Source organism: Danio aesculapii, chromosome 3 (assembly GCF_903798145.1).
Source record: "Danio aesculapii chromosome 3, fDanAes4.1, whole genome shotgun sequence".
In the NCBI taxonomy this organism is placed as follows: domain Eukaryota; kingdom Metazoa; phylum Chordata; class Actinopteri; order Cypriniformes; family Danionidae; genus Danio; species Danio aesculapii.
This window is the reverse complement of record NC_079437.1, coordinates 4149117-4169101: the sequence shown is the minus strand read 5'-3', so window position 1 is coordinate 4169101 and position 19985 is coordinate 4149117. Positions and strand designations below refer to the sequence as shown.

The following is a 19985-nucleotide window of genomic DNA, read 5'->3' as shown; positions in this document are numbered from 1 at the left end:
CTCAGTCCCTTATTTATCAGGGGTGACCACAGCGGAATGAACCAACAACTATTCCAGCATACTTTTTACACAGCGAATGCCCTTCCAGCAGCAACCCAGTACTGGAAAACATTCATACACGATCATTCACACTCATACACTACCGCCAGTTTAGTTTATCAACTTCCCCTATAGCGCATGTGTTTGGACTTGTGGGGGAAACCCACGCCAGCACCGGGAGAACATGCAAACTCCACACAGAAATGCCAACTGTGAGGCGAAAGTGCTAACCACTGAACAGTGCAACCATCGTACTAAACGTAAAATAAGGTTATTTCCAAAGAAAGCCATTCAAGGGATTTGGTGAAATTGTATAGATTGGGATATACTAAATGTCAGATTTTTCCAATATCGTGCAGCCCCATTACATATTTTCTAAATGTATCTTACAGCGATTAAGAGTTTGATATCTACTGATTTACTGGAGGATACTGGTGGTGGATTGGCCTGGGATGATAACCGTTTAAGGTTTACCACGGTTTGAAAAACTCAAGGTTTAAAAACCGCCAACATTTTCTGTAATACTGTTCCTAATGTATGTGTAAGATTTCTTTAATTACAATTTTTATTGTTTGTTTTTTAGGACAATAGTATGTCCAGCAGAAAAGATCTCCAAAGATGCCGTTTTAAATTGTAAAGAAATCTGTGTTTCTGAAACAAATGAAGACAGCAGAAGTCAATGATCCATTTATATTATCTAGCCTGACATGTTTTACTGCTCCAAAATATTTTACAGCTTTCAAAAATGTACATATATTGTGTTCAAAGGGGAAAAAGTTGTTGTTTATTTACCCAGACATTTAAAAAGAATATATTTTAGAGCAGTAATCACAATACTGGGATATCGTGAAACGTGACATTTTTATCCAAGGTTATCATACCGTCACAATCTTATACCGGCCCATGCCTAGGTGGTGGATGAGGAGATTCACCTCAATGTGTTAGAGCTTTGAGTGTCTAGAAAAATCGTTACATAAAGTGTAATTAATTATTATAATAATAATTATTATTATAATTTTTGACTAAATGCTTTTAAAAAAATCTTAATTTATTTATTTTTTGTTCCAATAAAACGGTCCATAAAGTGTAAAATGATTCTTGCGATAAACAAATCTTCAACAAATGAGTAACACAAAACATTTATGCAATTAGTAATGCAATTAGTAATTTAAAAGCACATTACAGATTACACACACACACGGTTAATAATCAACATTTATTCATTTATTGCTAGATCAGCAACTTATGGCCATTTCATGGCAAAATGGATATACATAAAATATTACATGATAAAAACAAATTTGTATTACAATGAAATAACTTATTATTATTATTATTATTATTATAATCATCATCATCATCATCATCATCATTCCTTACATTTATATAGCTCGTTTCTGGGCACTCAAAGTGCTTTACACTCCTCATCCACCACCAGTGTGCAGCATCCACCTGGATGACGCGACGGCAGCCATATTGTGCCAGAACATATTGTGCCATGATGGACAGAGGCCAGTGGGCAAGCAAATTTGCCCAGGATGCCGGGATTAAATCCTACTCTTTTTCCAAGGACATCCTGGGATTTTTATATGACCACAGAGAGTCAGGACCTCGGTTTAACATCTCATCCGAAAGACGGCGCTCACTAAGCAGTATAGAGTCCCTTTCACTATACTGGGGCATTAGGACCAACACAGACCGCAAGCTGGGCACCCCCTGCTGGCCTCACTAACACCGGTGGCAACCAAGCTTTCCCATGTGGTCTCCCATCCAGGTACTGACTGGGCACAGCCCTGCTTGGCTTCAGTAGGCGAACATGTGAGAGGTGCAGAGAGCTAGCTGCCGGCCAAATATATAGGATAGACAGATATTTAGGATGTAAAGAAATTAAATTTGCACAAAATATATTCAAAGTTAAATAGGATTTTTCAGTTCAATTTGAGATAAATAATTTAAGATTGGTGGTGGTGGTACCTTTTAAAAAAGGTCCATCAAAGTACTCTCCTTATAAAAATTGTCTATCAGTATTCAAACCTCCACATTTCAACATAATATGTTTCATGATAAGAGCAGACTGACAGAAATAACATTTAGGTGGTGCTTTAATCATCATATATAAATGACAGACCCAAATCCTAACACTTTGGCCTGAATACAAACAAATTAGATAATTATTACATTATATTTGATATATCAATAGTATCTCAATATGATATTTGGGATTATTGTTCAAGTAAATCAGTCAATTAAAATAAGAGTAAATGGATTCCTGCACACTTCTATATCAGGGGTCGGGAACCTTTTTTTAGCAAAGAGTCATTTCTGAATTTTAAACTTTTTTAAAGAGCCATTGGGGTGTATCTTATATCCTTTCTTCATTTATTTCCCCCTGCATAACTCAAAACTAAACAAAAATGAAGCATCACCACTTGAGCAAGTCCATAAATGAAGAAAGGACCATTTGTAGAACTTTTCTCTTTCTCCATCACCACTCATGAATGCAGTTTAAATTTACGTGCACGAGGTGACCATAAAAATCTACAGCACCCCTTGTATTGTAAACTGAGTTCTTATTAATTTTACTGTAAAAAATACATTAAAAAGGGAATTAAAATTATATTTTCAACAGGAAACTGATTTTTAGTGACAGTTATGGTTTTTATTAAGCTTTTAAGTAAATCAGTCAATTAAATGTCAATTAAAATAAGAGTAAATGGATTCCTGCACACTTCTATATCAGGGGTCGGGAACCTTTTTTTTTTTAGCAAAGAGTCATTTCAGAATTTTTGCCAAATTAATTTTTTTAAAGAGCCATTGGGGTGTATCTTATATCCTTTCTTCATTTATTTCCCTGCATAACTCAAAACTAAACAAAAATGAAGCATCACCACTTGAGCAAGTCCATAAATGAAGAAAGGACCATTTATAGATTATATCTTTCGCCTTCACCACTCATGAATGCCGTTTGACTTTACGTGCACGAGGTGACCATGAAAATGTAAGATGCTTGCCCTTTATTGTCGCGATTCAAGTTAATCCACAGCACCCCTTTTATTGTAAACTGAGTTCTTATTAATTTTACTGTAAAAAATACATTAAAAAGGGAATTAAAATTGTATTTTCGACAGGAAACTGATTTTTAGTGACCGTTATAGTTTTTATTAAGCTTTAAAATATTATGGAGAGCCACATATGTTTGGTCAAAGAGCCACATGTGGCTCCCGAGCCATAGGTTCCCTACCCCTGTTCTATATCCATCTATACACACATACATATACAGCATCAACAATAATTTATGCGATGAGAAATGCACTCATTTTAATATAGCAATGCATTTAAAGACAGATGCATTATCCAAAGTGAGTCTATCAGTTAAAAATGACCACATGGTGACTAGAAAAATGGCCAAAAACGCCTGTATCGTGATGCAAACCGTCAAATAAAAATCCCTAACGGCTTTGGTCATCCTGCCCTGCCCTAAACTGACACACACACACACACACAGCTGACCCTCATCTGTCCACATACCAGCAGCAGATTCCAGTGTGTGTGTGTATGTGTGTGCGTGTTGATTGAGCACACATGTCTCCTCATTAAAGCGGCTGCAGGACGAGCACAGATTGATGTGGTGAAGGGAAGCCCCTGATCAATGCTATTGAAAAGCCCAGCGCAGCTCTGGGGTCCATCTGACGCCCGCCGGCAGCTGTCAGGGTCACCGCTGAAAAACACTCACGCGCGCACTCCTGCATCTCCTGACAAAGAAACCCACGGCCTGCTGGAGATTAGAAACACGACCAGCAGCACAAGCAATGGACTGGTTACAACGGCTAATGCTTTAACCAGACTACAGCAGATCAGATCAGGGGGCTTTATTATTAGAGGAGGAGGAGGAGGAGAAGGCTGATGGCTGAGACCCCACCCAAACCACACAGGACACACACACACGATCACGGCATGGCATTAAAACCCTTCCTCAAGAAGACGCATGCAGAAAACCCATCAAGTGACAAACACACACACACACATATATACACACACACACACACACACACACACAGACAGACGTCTGCTCAAGGCTTGACCTACATTTCTGACCATGCGATTGAGTGGAAACCCTTAAGAATTAAATCTGAGGGGGAAGAAATGTGTGTGTTTTTGTAAATGGAGGAAATAATAGGTGGCAACATGTTGCATTAAGAGGAATCACTCTCAACCTGGAGACAATAGCACAAACACACATCAAGCAGAAATAATTTCCAATGCAATATAATATTTATATAATAATGAATATATTTGTTTTGCATCTTCATCTGTGAGCTCAAATCATTTCCGAGCACTCAGATGAGTTGCTGTGAGTGCTTTCTGGCCAGACCTTCCACTGACTGCTTGGACTGGATTCAATGCATCTGTTCCAAGACCAGTATCAGAAACCTTTTAAGGACAATGGAGCGTGTATTTTTTTTATGGAGGCCAGAGCTGGAGGATATTTGCCGAGCATACAGTCAGATGACTGGGATTATTCAACTGATCATGCACAGAATGACCCATTCATGCAAATGAAGCTAAAACAATGGCAAGTTTAAAAGCTAATAAAATGTGTGGAGGTGATGATGATGAAGAATGGCAGCTTTCCAGCCTAATTACTGTCTGCTGGGTGAAGTTTGAGCACTGATATATACAGACATATAGATATAATGAGCTGTGGTCAATCTCTGAGCTGAATAAAAGGGTGGATGAGCCTTCACGAGCAGGAGGAAGAGGATGATGATGATGATGGAGGATGATTCAGATTAAATGCACTCGCCGAATCAATCCAAATCCAATTAAATGCTCGTATTGTGGTGGATAAGCTATGATAAGTCATGTATTGGAGGATGAATCCATCCATCAGGCCACCATCATCATCATCATCTTCACCTCCAGCTCTTCTTTTGTCTGGCGGGTGGACGCTGTAAAAGGCGGAAAACTCATTTACCTCGAGCTGTTTTTGGCACCTGGCTCCATGCCTTGGAAAGTGGTCGTCGTGGTCATGTTGAGCGGGTGGTGTTGCTCGCTAAAGCGCGTTAGAAACCCTTCGGCTGGACTGAATTGGTGTTAGTCCTTTATCCCGCATGGACTCCGCCCGGACCAGCTGAAATCCGAGCGCAGCGGAGCGGCCCTTTTAGACCAGCCCACGAAGCCCCGCCCAACAGCGCGACGCGCTTGCTGATTGGACAAGAGAGAGCGGTCGCTTGCGTGTGATTGGGGAATCCGCCGTCAGTCACTCGACAGCCTTCATGGGTTTATGTGATGTCTTTTACTGCATAATCATCCATAGGCTTTTGGCTAAAACGTGTTATAATATATGCGATTTTTTTAAAACCAAATATTTTATTTAGTGTCTTCAGATATTATAAAGGTGCATTTAAGAACAAGAATATATATATATATATATATATATATATATATATATATATATATATATATATATATATATATATATATATTAAAATATAATATACTAATTTAAAGTTAAACCATATGATATTTATAGATTTTTATTATTATTAATCATTAAATCCTAACATTGTATGCTTTAGACATCACCCCTTTGATACATTTGAATAATTAGACATAAAAAATATATTTTCATGACAATTTCAAGGTAAAAACTGCAATAAAACACTACAAACAACAATTATAGTAATTTTTTGTGTGTATTGTGTGTGGTGTTTTATTGCTTAGATGTTACCTAATCTCAAACTGAAAGGACTCTTAATTTATAATTTTAGAATGATAAATTAAGAGTCTTCTCAGTTTAATATTTGAGTAAATGTAGTATCAAAAATCTGATAAAACTGTCCATTATAAATACAATATAATTTATTTATTATGAATATAACGTCATTTAAGTACATTTAGATTAATATATTCTGTTATCGTTAAAGAATCTGATGCATATGCAACATTTATTGTCATTATGACTCTAATTTAAACACTTTAAACAGCTTAAGAGCAAATTAAAACCTTTTCATGGCCTGCAGAAACTCTGATTTCTCCTAAACGATCACGATTAGCTTCAGGATCATTTTAATTACAACACTTCACATCACATTACAAAGAATGTGAATTAAGTGAAATCTTATGTGCATATTTTAATAATTTTCATTTACATATAATTACTATAATTGTGTTGTGTGTGTGATATACGTGTGAATAATTGCTCAAATTAAAAAGAGGCTACTAAAACAACTGCGTGTCATTCAGTGCAGTGACTAAAACACATCTCCGGTTTGAACTAAAGTCTATTTTATGAGGCTAACAAGACAATTTATAAGAATTTTATTAATTCTAAGACTTATAAGACAACTTCAAGGCAACATTATTGAAATAAAACATTACAATTATAAATATATATATATATATATATATATATATATATATATATATATATATATATATATATATATATATATATATATATATATATATATATATGTTTTAATTATATGGTGATTAATAGAGTCATTTCAGTTTTATATTTGAATAAATGTTTATTAAAATCTGCCTTTAATGTTTTTTTCCCCATAAAACAATCTATTAAAACAATCAATTAAAATAAATTCCTATGTAAAAATGTTCGTTTTGTGCATGTTTTTATCTAGAAAACAATACATTGTTTCTTTATTATGAAAATCATGGGATTTGGCTAAGTATTTAACATTTATAACCATTATTAAATTGATTAACAGCAAATTAAAACCCTTTTATGGCTTGCAGACTCCCTGATTACTGTAAAACTATCATAATAAGCTTTAGAATATGCCATTTTATTCAGTTTTACTCCAGCACTTTACATCAAACTATTTTAAGTGAAAATAAATGCACATATTTTACAAAAAATTAATTACTAATAAAATATAATTCATATATAATATCAATATATTATAATTAATATAATAACGTGCTATTCGTGATGTAACTGATCTGCCTTTCATTTTTTTTCCTATAAAACTGTAAAATTAATTAAGAGAACATTGTAAAAATGTAAATTTTGTGCACGTTCTGTCTAGAACAGTGTTTCCCAACCCTGTTCCTGAAGGCACACCAACAGTCCACATTTTCAACCTCTCCCTAATCAAACACACCTGAATCAACTCATCAGAACATCAGAAGAGACTCCAACACCTGAAGTTAATGGGTCGGAAAAGGGAGACATCCAAAATATGTACTGTTGGTGTGCCTCCAGGAACAGGGTTGGGAAACACTGGTCTAGAAAACAATATCTTTTTCCTAAAGATTATTTAGCGATTAATAGTCTTTTTGATTTTTATATCTGAATAAATGTTTATTTTCCTATAAAACTGTGAAATTAGAGTAAATTAGAGTAAAAATGTCAATTTTGCGGACGTTCTGTCTAGAAAGCATTAGATCATTTATTTATTATGAATATCATGGGATTTAAGTATGTTTAAAGACATTCAGATATATGTGTACTGAAAAAAATCAACAAAAAAATCAAATAAAGTGTAAATATATGCACATTCTGTGCTTGTGTGGGTTTCCTCCGGGTGTTCCGGTTTACCGAGCAAGTCCAGAGACATTCGCTATAGGTCAGGGATGGGCAAACTCGATCCTGGAGGGCCGGTGTCCCTGCATAGTTTTGCTCCAACCCTAATCAAACACACCTGCTTGTAGCTTTCTAGTGATCTTGAAGACACTAATTAGGGTGTTTAGGCGTGTTTGATTAGTGTTGGAGCAAAACTCTGCAGGGACACCGGCCCTCCAGGATCAAGTTTGCCCATGCCTGCTATAGGTGGATTGGGTAGGCTAAATTGTCCATAGTGTATGTGTGTGCATGAGTGTGTATGGATGTTTCCCAGTGATGGGTTGCGGCTGGAAGGACATCCGCTACATAAAACATGTGCCGGATAAGTTGGCGGTTCATTCCGCTGTGGCGACCCCAGGTTAATAAAGGGACTAAGCCGAAAACAAAATGAATATATGCACATATTTTACATATAATTGTGTTATAAGTGTGACATAATTTTGAACAATTGCTCAAATTTATTTTCAAGACAAACTCATGGCAAATAAAACTTTTTTTTTTACTAAAGATGAATTATATAGTGATTATTAATAGTCTTTTCGGTTTTATATTTAAATAAATGTTTATTAAAATCTGCCTTTAATAAAACTGTCCATTAAAACAGTCAATTAAAATAAGAGTCAATTGTAAGACGTTTTGTAATATTGTAAAATACAACTTTGTGCACGTTTCTATCTTTAAAAACAACAACACATCTTTTATTTATTATGATTATCATAGCATTTAAGTATGTTTATATAGATATACTCAGCCAGGAGCTACTGTAGCTCTCTGCAACTCTAACATGGTCGCCCCCCTGAAGCCAAGCAGGGCTGAGCCTGGTCAGTACCTGGCTGGGAGACCACATGGGAAAGCTTAGTTGCTGCCGGTGTTAGTGAGGCCAGCAGGGGGCGCTCAACCTGCAGTCTGTGTGAGTCCTAACGCCCCAGTATAGTAAAGTGGACACCATACTGCTCAATACGTGCCAGATGAGAAACCGAAGTCCTGACATTCTGATCTGCTAACCATCCTCATATCATAATTTGCTTCATCACTCTGTCTCCCCTCCACCAATCAGCTGGTGCGTGGTTTAAATGATATGCGCATATTTTACATATGATAAATGCACTTGCATTATACATGTAATTTTGAATAACTGCTCAAATGATTCATTCATTTTCTTGTCGGCTTAGTCTCTTTATTAATCTGAGGTCGCCACAGTGGAATGAACCGCCAACTTATCCAGCATATGTTTTACACAGCGGATGCCCGTTCAGCTGCAACCCATCACTGGGAAACATTTATACACGCTCATTCACACACATACAATTAGGGACACTATAGCTTGCCCAGTTCACCTACACCGCATGTCTTAGGATCTGTGGGGGAGGAATCCCACGCGAACATGGGGAGAACATGCAAACTCCACACAGAAATGCCAACTGACACAGCTAGGGCTCAAACCAGCGACCTTCCTGCTGTAAGGTGATTGTGCTACCCACTACGCCACCGTGCTGCCACTGCTAAAATTATGCTAATTAAAAGGAAGGTGGCTACAAAAACAACTCAAAGACGCTTGTGGCTAAAACACATCTTCAGTTTTGATAAAAAGAGAATATTTTATTTTAACAAGAGATTATTGGACGATACAGACGGATGGCTGGGACTTCCCTCAAAAAAAACACCCGGGTAGAAACATGTTTAACACAAGTGCCTCACTATACATGACCACTACGGTAAAACGAAAGTAAAACCAATTAGTCTGAATGGAAAACCGCAGCTTTTGTGTCTGCTTAAGATATAACAGAGCAGAGCATGTGTGCATTTATGAATCTATTTATCCACAATTTTAACTTGGCAAAAAAAAAAAGGCCAGTGTGTGTGTGCGTGTGTGTGTGTGTGCTCGTATCTGAAGCAGAACAAACCCTGAACTCAAAAACACACACGGCTGGTTATCTCACATGATCTGGCTGTGATAGTCCTGGAGCAGGAACCCTTTATGTACAAAACCAAAGAGGAACATGGTGAAGATGAAATGGTGGAAACACTTTACAACAGCAGGTACAGATGAGCAGAGAGAGAGAGAGAGAGAGAGAGAGAGATGTCGGTGGAGAGTTATTCAGATTCAGTGTCCTCCTGTCTGTTGCTGGAAAACGTCAATTGTGTCTTCATCCTCCATCTCCAACTGCGGGAAAAACAACAACAGTGTATGTTACAGCATAGTCAGAATTATTAGCCCTCATGAATTATTAGCTCTCCTGCAAATCTACGCCCTTAGATGTGAACCTAGCATAAAAGGCTTTTATCGCCCCCTGTTGGTTCGGAGTGTACTATGAGAGTAATTGTAAAACAAACATCAACACTTTTCATACACAATACACTTATTTGATGAACAACACACTTTACATGCCAATTTGCACATAACAGCTGCACATATAACGTTGTATATAGTAATATACCTGTACATACACTTGTCAATTTGCATATTTGCATTCCCTACTTACTTCTACATTGAAATTAATTTATCATCTGTTGTTTATTTGTCCTGTCTTTGTCATCCTGTTGCACTGTAGAAGCTTCTGTCATGAGAACAAACTCCTCGCATGTGTGAACATACCTGGCAATGAAGCTCTTTCTGATTCTGATTCCTAACATGCGTTACGGTGAGATATTGCGTTTTCACGTGGACAGATTTTTATTTAAAAACGAAAGCGAGGAAAACTAGGCACGTATCCTAAAAGTAGGGATGAACTCAAAATGTTAAGATCAGGTTCAACAACTTCTGAAAAGTATTGCTTTAGTAATTTGGTCAGTATAGGATCTAACATAGACGTTGTTGATTTGGAGGAATTCACCAGTTTAGACAGTTCTTCCTCATCTGCTGCTTAAAATTGGGCACATCTCCTAAAAGTAGGGATGAACTCAAAATGTTAAGAAGAAGTTCAGCAACTTCCGAAAAAAAATTGTTTTAATAATTTGGTCAGTATAGGATCTAACATAGACGTTGTTGATTTGGAGGAGTTTACCACATTAGACAGTTTTTCCTCATCTGCTGCTGAGAAAGTAGTTTATCCATTAACGATCTACAGTGCTCAGGCTATTGACAAAGAGCATGGAATCACCAAGAGGCGACACTCAAGTGCGATTTGGGAAACAGCCACTAGATGGTGCGGCGGCCATTTTGGAATAAAAATTCCAATAGAGCAACAGCATATCATAGGTCTGTAAAGTAAACAATTAAAAGTGCTGATGATTATGATAGTAATTGTTGTATTGTCTTCTTTCCGGTTGTATCTCAGCTTTAATTCGCTTTTTTTAAAAAAAACAAAAAAAACATACAGCTGGTTGCTATCGCGACAGCAATAAGATCCAATGGACAGCCGATCACTTTCACTCCAAAATGGTGGAGTCCAGGACTGTTGCTGGGGACTGCTGTTGCAATGGAACGTTCTATTGAGTGTCGCCTCTTGATCATTAGCTCTTTGCTATTGATTTGAACTTGTTTGTATGTGTTTATTTTTTAAAAATTGTCACCATTCACTGCCATTATATAAATAACCAATGGCGACAGATTCAGCTCAATGTTCTACTAATAAAAAAAGTCTCCTACATTCTTGGATGACCTGTGGGTGAGTACATTAACAGAAAACTTTCAACTATCCATTTAAAGCACTGGTATCAAAGCCAGTTCCTGGACTGCCGCAGCTCTGCAGTTTAGTTCCAACTCTAATTAAACAAACCTGATCAAACTATTTGAGTCCTTCAGGCATGTATGAAACCTACAGGTAAATGTGCTGAAGCAGGGTTGGAACTAAACTGTGAAGGGCTTTAGCCCTCCAGCAACTGGCTTTGAAACCTGTGCTTTAAGGTGTGTCCGCTCCTCCCCTTTTTTACAAGCCAGCTCTGCTCCGATTGGTCAGCTGGCCAGGTCTGTTTTTATTGCCACAAATGAAATACCATTTTGAGAGTATTCGTATGTTGCAAGGGGCGGGGATTATGCAAATTAGTTCATATGCTTGTGCCAATCGTAGTAAACAAAACATTAGCCAATAATTTCGTCATATATATATATATATATATATATATATATATATATATATATATATATATATATATATATATATATATATATATACACATAATGTATATCTATATATTAAGTATGGACAAAATGCTTTTATTAGTCTTAATCAGGGGTGTACAAACTCGGTCCTGCCTTGGAGGTTTCTTGTACACCAAGAAAAGAGTTTGATTAGCTGGTTCAGATGTGTTTAATTGGGGTTAGAACTAAAATATGCAGGACACCGGCCTTCCAGGACAGAGTTTGGACACCCCTGGTCTAAATATTGATATAGCAATAAATGAAATGGAATTAGCCCTTAAGTCAACATGAATTTCATTAAGCTTCCAATTAAGCTTCTGCTGTGGCTGGAAAACAAGAGAATTTTGTCATGCATTAGGATTTTTCTACTAAGAAAAGATGTGATAGGGTGATTTATTAATTATTCGGTAACAATATTCACTGAATTCTGAATATACTTTATTTTATTATAATAATTTCATACAGATTTTTTTCATAAATAATAGTTTCAGAACATTTTTATAGTATAGTATTTTTTTAATTGTATAGTATATTATATAGTATAAATATAAATATATAGTATATAGTAAATGGTTTTTAATATTTATGCATAGAGTAAAATGTGATTTTTTTTGTTTTTATTTTAATGTAATGATGAATATTTTTTAAATCTTAATAAAATTGTTATCATTGTGAACTTTTTTTGTAGCATGAATGAACAAAAAGGTGCCATGTGCTGAAGATGGACCCCTCAGACATTTTAGAAGAGTTTCCTTGTTTTTTATTTATTTTTAATTTTTTTAATTTATATATTTTTTTCTTTTCTTCCCTTATATATGAGTAAAATATGTTTTACTTAATATTATTATTTATTTGTGTTTTATCTTAATATTATTTATATATTTTTATAGAACCTAAATGTATATATGTGCGATGGGTTTTGTTTGTTTGTTGTGTAAAAAAAAAAAGAAAAAGTGAAAAGCTATTTGTACTGTATGTTTCATATCTAATATGTTCAATAAAAATACTTAAAAAAAAAAAGGTGTCGTGCCATCTCAGTTTAATTTTAGACAACACAATACCACTGTTTTAATGTCGTGTGTGTGTTGCATTATTGTGTATATACACAAATATTAGGTATTAAAACTGCTATAAGGTATTTTCTATAGCTGCTTTGAAACTAATTGAAGTGAAAATGAAATGAATATGCAATTAAACACTACAAAGGATTTGTCAGTACAGCAATTTGTGCAACAGCGTCAGAAAGGAATCTGCCTCATTTTCAGGAATATATAATAGCACAGTGCAATTAGATTTAAATGTCTGAATGTGTTTAATGCTGCCATTAGGCTTAGCAATATGATCTGTTATTCACTAACAGGTTTAGCCAGCCTCACCCTTTACTTTACTTCATTTGAGATGCAGCGCGGTCAGAAAAACACATGAGCAAACACCACACCTGCATAGCACTGGTACCACTACAGCAAAAGTGGACAAAGACTGAGGCTGAGTGATGATGTCATACCTGTGTGGGGGTGTCTGTTTCGTTAATAGGCTGAGTGATGATGTCATACCTGTGTGGGCGTGTCTGTTTCATTAATAGGCTAAGTGATGATGTCATACCTGTGTGAGGGTGTCTTATTCGTTAATAGGCTGTGATGATGTCATACCCATGAGGGGTGTCTGTTTCGTTTTTAGTCTGTGAGTGAGAGATGATGTCATATCTGTGTGGGCGTGTCTTTCATTAAAAGGCTGTGAGTGCGTGATGATGTCATACCTGTGTGGGCGTGTCTGTTTCATTAACAGTCTGAGTGAGTGATGATGTCATACATGTGTGGGCGTGTCTGTTTCGTTAATAGGGAGTGAATGAGTGATGATGTCATACCTGTGTGGGCGTGTCTTTCATTAATAGGCTGAGAGTGCGTGATGATGTCACACTTGTGTGGGCGTGTCTGTTTCATTAACAGTCTAAGTGAGTGATGATGTCATACCTGTGTGGGCGTGTCCGTTTCGTTTTTAGTCTGTGAGTGAGAGATGATGTCATATCTGTGTGGGCGTGTCTTTCATTAAAAGGCTGTGAGTGCGTGATGATGTCATACCTGTGTGGGCGTGTCTGTTTCATTAACAGTCTGAGTGAGTGATGATGTCATACCTGTGTGGGCGTGTCTGTTTCGTTAATAGGGAGTGAATGAGTGATGATGTCATACCTGTGTGGGCGTGTCTTTCATTAATAGGCTGAGAGTGCGTGATGATGTCACACTTGTGTGGGCGTGTCTGTTTCATTAACAGTCTGAGTGAGAGATGTTGTCATACATGTGTGGGTGTGTCTGTTTCGTTAATAGACTGTGAGTGATGTTGTCATACATGTGTGGGTGTGTCTGTTTCATTAATCGGCTGTGAGTGATGATGTCATACCCGTGTGGGCGTGTCTGTTTCGTTGATGTCATAGCTGTGTGGCCGTGTCTGTTTCATTATTAGGCTGTGAGTGATGATGTCATACCTGTGTGGGCGTGTCTATTTCGTTAATAGACTGTGAGTGATGTTGTCATACCTGTGAGGGGCGTGTCTGTTTCGTTAATAGACTGTGAGTGATGATGTCATACCTGTGTGGGTGTGTCTGTTTCGTTAATAGACTGTGAGTGATGATGTCATACCTGTGTCAGTGTGTCTGTTTCGTTAATAGACTGTGAGTGATGTTGTCATACATGTGTGGGTGTGTCTGTTTCGTTAATCGGCTGTGAGTGATGATGTCATACCCCTGTGGGCGTGTCTGTTTCGTTGATGTCATAGCTTTGTGGCCGTGTCTGTTTCATTAATAGGCTGTGAGTGAGTGATGATGTCATACCTGTGTGGGCGTGTCTGTTTCGCTAATAGACTGTGAGTGATATTGTCATATCTGTATGGTGTGTCTGTTTAGTTAATCAGCTGTGAGTGATGATGTCATACCCGTGTGGGCGTGTCTGTTTCGTTGATGTCATAGCTGTGTGGCCGTGTCTGTTTCATTAATAGGCTGTGAGTGAGTGATGATGTCATACCTGTGTGGGCGTGTCTGTTTCGCTAATAGACTGTGAGTGATATTGTCATATCTGTATGGTGTGTCTGTTTAGTTAATCAGCTGTGAGTGATGATGTCATACCCGTGTGGGCGTGTCTGTTTCGTTGATGTCATAGCTGTGTGGCCGTGTCTGTTTCATTAATAGGCTGTGAGTGAGTGAAGATGTCATACCTGTGTGGGCGTGTCTGTTTCGTTAATAGACTGTGAGTGATATTGTCATATCTGTATGGTGTGTCTGTTTCATTAATCGGCTGTGAGTGATGATGTCATACCCGTGTGGGCGTGTCTGTTTCGTTGATGTCATAGCTTTGTGGCCGTGTCTGTTTCATTAATAGGCTGTGAGTGAGTGATGATGTCATACCTGTGTGGGCGTGTCTGTTTCGTTAATAGACTGTGAGTGATGTTGTCATACATGTGTGGGTGTGTCTGTTTCGTTAATCGGCTGTGAGTGATGATGTCATACCCGTGTGGGCGTGTCTGTTTCATTGATGTCATAGCTTTGTGGGCGTGTCTGTTTCATTAATAGGCTGTGAGTGAGTGATGATGTCATACCTGTGTGGGCGTGTCTGTTTTGTTAATAGACTGTGATTGATGTTGTCATACCTGTGTGGGTGTGTCTTTTTTATTAATCGGCTGTGAGTGATGATGTCATACCTGTGTGGGCGAGTCTGTTTCGTTAATAGACTGTGAGTGATGTTGTCATACCTGTGTGGGTGTGTCTGTTTCGTTAATAGACTGTGAGTGATGTTGTCATACCTGTGTGTGGGTGTGCCTGTTTCGTTAATCGGCTGTGAGTGATGATGTCATACCAGTGTGGGCGTGTCTGTTTTGTTAACAGTCTGAGTGAGTGATGATGTCATACCTGTGTGGCCGTGTCTGTTTCATTAATAGGCTGTGAATGAGTGATGATGTCATACCTGTGTGGGCGTGTCTGTTTCGCTAGTAGACTGTGAGTGATGTTGTCGTACCTGTGTGTGTGTGTCCGTTTTGTTAATCAGCTGTGAGTGGTGATGTCATACCCGTGTGGGCGTGTCTGTTTCGTTGATGTCATAGTTGTGTGGCCGTATCTGTTTCATTAATAGGCTGAGTGAGTGATGATGTCATACCTGTGTGGGCGTGTCTGTTTCGTTGATGTCGTAGCTGTGTGGCCGTATCTGTTTCATTAATTGGCTGAGTGAGTGATGATGTCATACCTGTGTGGGCGTGTCTGTTTCGTTGATGTCGTAGCTGTGTGGCCGTATCTGTTTCATTAATAGGCTGAGTGAGTGATGATGTCATACCTGTGTGGGCGTGTCTGTTTCGTTGATGTCATAGTTGTGTGGCCGTATCTGTTTCATTAATAGGCTGAGTGAGTGATGATGTCATACCTGTGTGGGCGTGTCTGTTTCGTTGATGTCGTAGCTGTGTGGCCGTATCTGTTTCATTAATTGGCTGAGTGAGTGATGATGTCATACCTGTGTGGGCGTGTCTGTTTCGTTGATGTCGTAGCTGTGTGGCCGTATCTGTTTCATTAATAGGCTGAGTGAGTGATGATGTCATACCTGTGTGGGCGTGTCTGTTTCGTTGATGTCGTAGCTGTGTGGCCGTATCTGTTTCGTTAATCGGCTGTGAGTGATGATGTCATACCCGTGTGGGCGTGTCTGTTTCGTTGATGTCGTAGCTGTGTGGCCGTATCTGTTTCATTAATTGGCTGAGTGAGTGATGATGTCATACCTGTGTGGGCGTGTCTGTTTTGTTAATAGGCTAAGTGAGTGACGATATCATACCCCTGTCTCTCTAATAAGCTAAATAAGTGATGAGGTCATATCTGTGTGGGTGTGTCTTAGTTTGCTCTGAGGGAACGATGCACAAAAAAAGCCCCGCCCCCTACCTAATATACCATTTCAGTTGAAAGCACATCTACAAACTAAAATAAAAGTCTCTGCAACTTCTGATTCACGCAGACTTTAACAGGCTGTGAGTGATGATGTCATACCTGTGCGGGCGTGTCTGTCTCGTTAATAGGCTGTCCGTCAAACCGGAATCGAATTTGCCTCATTGTCAGTCCCTGGAAGACACACAAAGACATATAAAAACACATCAGTCCAGCGATGTCAGATTTACTGTGTAAACCGCCTCCATACGCTCTGCATTACAAACACCTTGCATAAGTGGTTATTAGTTTTTTGTGATTTGAAGCAAAGATAATATAATACATGCATATATACATATAAATGTTTATAAAATTCAAATATTTAAAACATTTAAGGTTGCTGATGACCATTAAAAGTCTTGTGAAAAGTGTCCATAACCTTGAAAACTGAATTATGAATTAATCAACAAGCAAGTCTAGAAAACAAAAGCATCATTAATATACAGGACATCCTCCTCATCAATCATCTTCGCAGACGCCTCTTCCTTAAACGTGAGATAAAGCCTGCTTATCACGACTTCATGCTTATTTTCCTGCGTCTGCGGATTTCCTGCGGTCTGAATGATCATGATCAGCTCAGGACAGGGACTCTTTCTTCCCCGCTGTCCTACTTCTGCTGCTGGAGAAACTCACGGTGCCACAATCAGATTAAAGCCGCGCCGCTGCCAGGAAAACATGTTAGTGACCTGAAGATCACGCGTCTCCTCGTGCAGCATCTTAACCTCTGGTGTTTACAGCAGTAATAAAGCCTGTTTGTGTGTGTGTGTGTACAGGAGGGTCAATAATAGACTGCACATGTGAACATCTGAGGTCAATATATACCACTCCAGCATCCACACTTTTAATGCAATGTCAGCTTTAATGGCAAAAAATAATAATAATAATCAGAATAATCCAGATATATATTCACTCATTCATTTATTTATAATAAATGTTAGCATCGTATCGGTTTACTTTTAATGCAACGTCAGCTTTAATGGCAAATAATAATAATAATAATAATCAGAATAATCCAGATATATATTCACTCATTCATTCATTTATTTATTTATTCATTCACTATTCCTTGATTTATCAGGAGTCGCCACAGCATCCACATCGCAATGATAGCATCGTATCATATTGTATTATATCGTTTTATTTTTAATGCCATGTCAGCGTTATTGACAAAAAATGAACAATTCAGAATAATATTCATTCATTCATTCACTTTTCCTTAATCTTTCATGGGTCGCCACAGCATCATGCTCGCAATGTTAGTATCGTATCGTTTTACTTTTAATGCCATGTCAGCTTTATTGGCCAAAAAAATAACACTTTAGAACAGTACAGATATTCATTCATTCATTCATTCATTCATTTTTCCTTGATTTATCAGGGGTCGCCACAGCATCACCCTCGCAATGTTAGTATCGTATCGTATCGTTTTATTTTTAATGCCATGTCAGCTTTATTTGCCAAAAAAATAACACTTTGGAAAAGTCCAGATATTCATTCATTCATTCATTCATTCATTCATTCATTCATTCACTCTTCCTTAATCTTTTATGGGTCGCCACAGCATCACGCTCGCAATGGTAGTATCGTATCGTATTGTTTTATCTTTAATGCCATGTCAGCTTTTTTGGCCAAAAAAGTAACACTTAGAACAGTCCAGATATTCATTCATTCATTCACTTTTCCTTGATTTATCAGGGGTCGCCACAGCATCACCCTTGCAATGTTAGTATCGTATCGTTTTACTTTTAATGCCATGTCAGCTTTATTGGCCAAAAAATAACATTTTAGAACAGTCCAGATATTCATTCATTCATTCACTTTTCCTTGATTTATCAGGGGTCGCCACAGCATCACTCTTGCAATGTTAGTATCGTATCGTATCGTTTTACTTTTAATGCCATGTCAGCTTTATTGGCCAAAAAAATAACACTTTAGAATAGTCCAGATATTTATTCATTCATTCATTCATTCATTCATTCATTTACTTTTCCTTAATCTTTCATGGGTCACCACAGCATCACGCTCGCAATGGTAGTATCGTATCGTATCGTTTTATCTTTAATGCCATGTCAGCTTTATCGGAAAAAAAAAAAACACTTTAGAATAGTCCAGATATTCATTTATTCATTCATTCATTCATTCATTTACTTTTCCTTAATCTTTCATGGGTCACCACAGCATCACGCTCGCAATGGTAGTATCGTATCGTATTGTTTTATCTTTAATGCCATGTCAGCTTTATCGGACAAAAGAAAATACAATTCGGAATAATCCAGATATTCATTCATTCACTTTTCCTTGATTTATCAGGGGTCACCACTGTTGTTGCTGGATCAGATGTGGTTGTGGCCGGAAGTTACCAAGAATTATTTATTAAATTTCCCATTTATTGTATTTTATTAACGTCCACCCCCACCCCAACCCTAAACCCATCCGTCACAGTAATGTAAAAACAGTAGTTGTACCGAGTATTATTTATGTTATCTATTAAATTACCCATTTATTGAATTTTATTAACATCTACCCCCACTCCAACCCTAAACCCAACCGTTACTACTGTAAAAATATTAATTATTGTTATATAGTGTCATTAAAAAACGCTGCTATATTAATATGCATATCGCACTTCCGGCCGGCTGCATATCCCATCTAGACTTTACCGGTCGCCACAGCATCCAAATTGCAATGTTGGCATCGTATCGAATCACATTGTATTGTATCGTACCATTATACTTTTAATGCCATGTCAGCTTTATTGGCAAAAAAAAATTAACAATACAGATTAATCCAGATATTCATTCATTCATTAATTGATTCATTCACTTTTCCTTGATTTATCAGGGGTCGCCACAGCATCCACGTCGCAATGTTACCATTGTATAATATTGTATCGTTTTACTTTTAATGCCACATTAGCTTTATTGGCAAAAAGAAAATTTAGAATAATCCAGATATTCATTCATTCATTTATTATTCATTCACTTTTCATTGATTTATCAGGGGTCGTCACAGTATCCAAATCGCAATGTTAGTATCATATAATTTTACTTTAAATGCCATATCAGCTTTATTGGCAAAAAAATAAAGAATTCAGAATAATCCAGATATTAATTAATTAATTAACTTTTCCTTGATCTATCAGGGGTCTCCACAACGGAATGAACCGCCAACTACTCTGGCATATGTTTTACACAACGGATGCCATTCCAGCCGCACCCAGTAATAAAAAACATTCAAACAAACAAACAAATGTTAAAGTACACCAGAGTTTTTTGGATTTGTTTACTTTTGTTCGTATTATTTCTTGTCGATTGATTTTTGTGTTTTTATAG

General features: G+C 37.4%; 2 protein-coding genes across 2 annotated transcripts in view; both read right to left on the bottom strand.

The window, feature by feature from the left end:
* The window catches only part of jpt1b (Jupiter microtubule associated homolog 1b), a 33190-nt gene extending 27991 nt beyond the window's left edge, over positions 1–5199 (bottom strand). Inside the window, exon 1 of the mRNA XM_056452933.1 lies at positions 5015–5199. Coding sequence (XP_056308908.1) covers positions 5015–5070 — 56 coding nt within the window. The 5' untranslated portion in view covers positions 5071–5199. The remainder of the gene's footprint in view (positions 1–5014) is intronic.
* A 4006-nt stretch (positions 5200–9205) lies between these two features.
* Positions 9206–19985, bottom strand: part of sumo2b (small ubiquitin like modifier 2b) — a 22400-nt gene continuing 11620 nt past the window's right edge. The window contains exons 3-4 of the mRNA XM_056452934.1: positions 16717–16788; positions 9206–9791 (exon numbers count right to left, since the gene is read on the bottom strand). Of these exons, the coding sequence (XP_056308909.1) occupies positions 9732–9791; positions 16717–16788 (132 nt within the window). The 3' untranslated portion in view covers positions 9206–9731. The remainder of the gene's footprint in view (positions 9792–16716; positions 16789–19985) is intronic.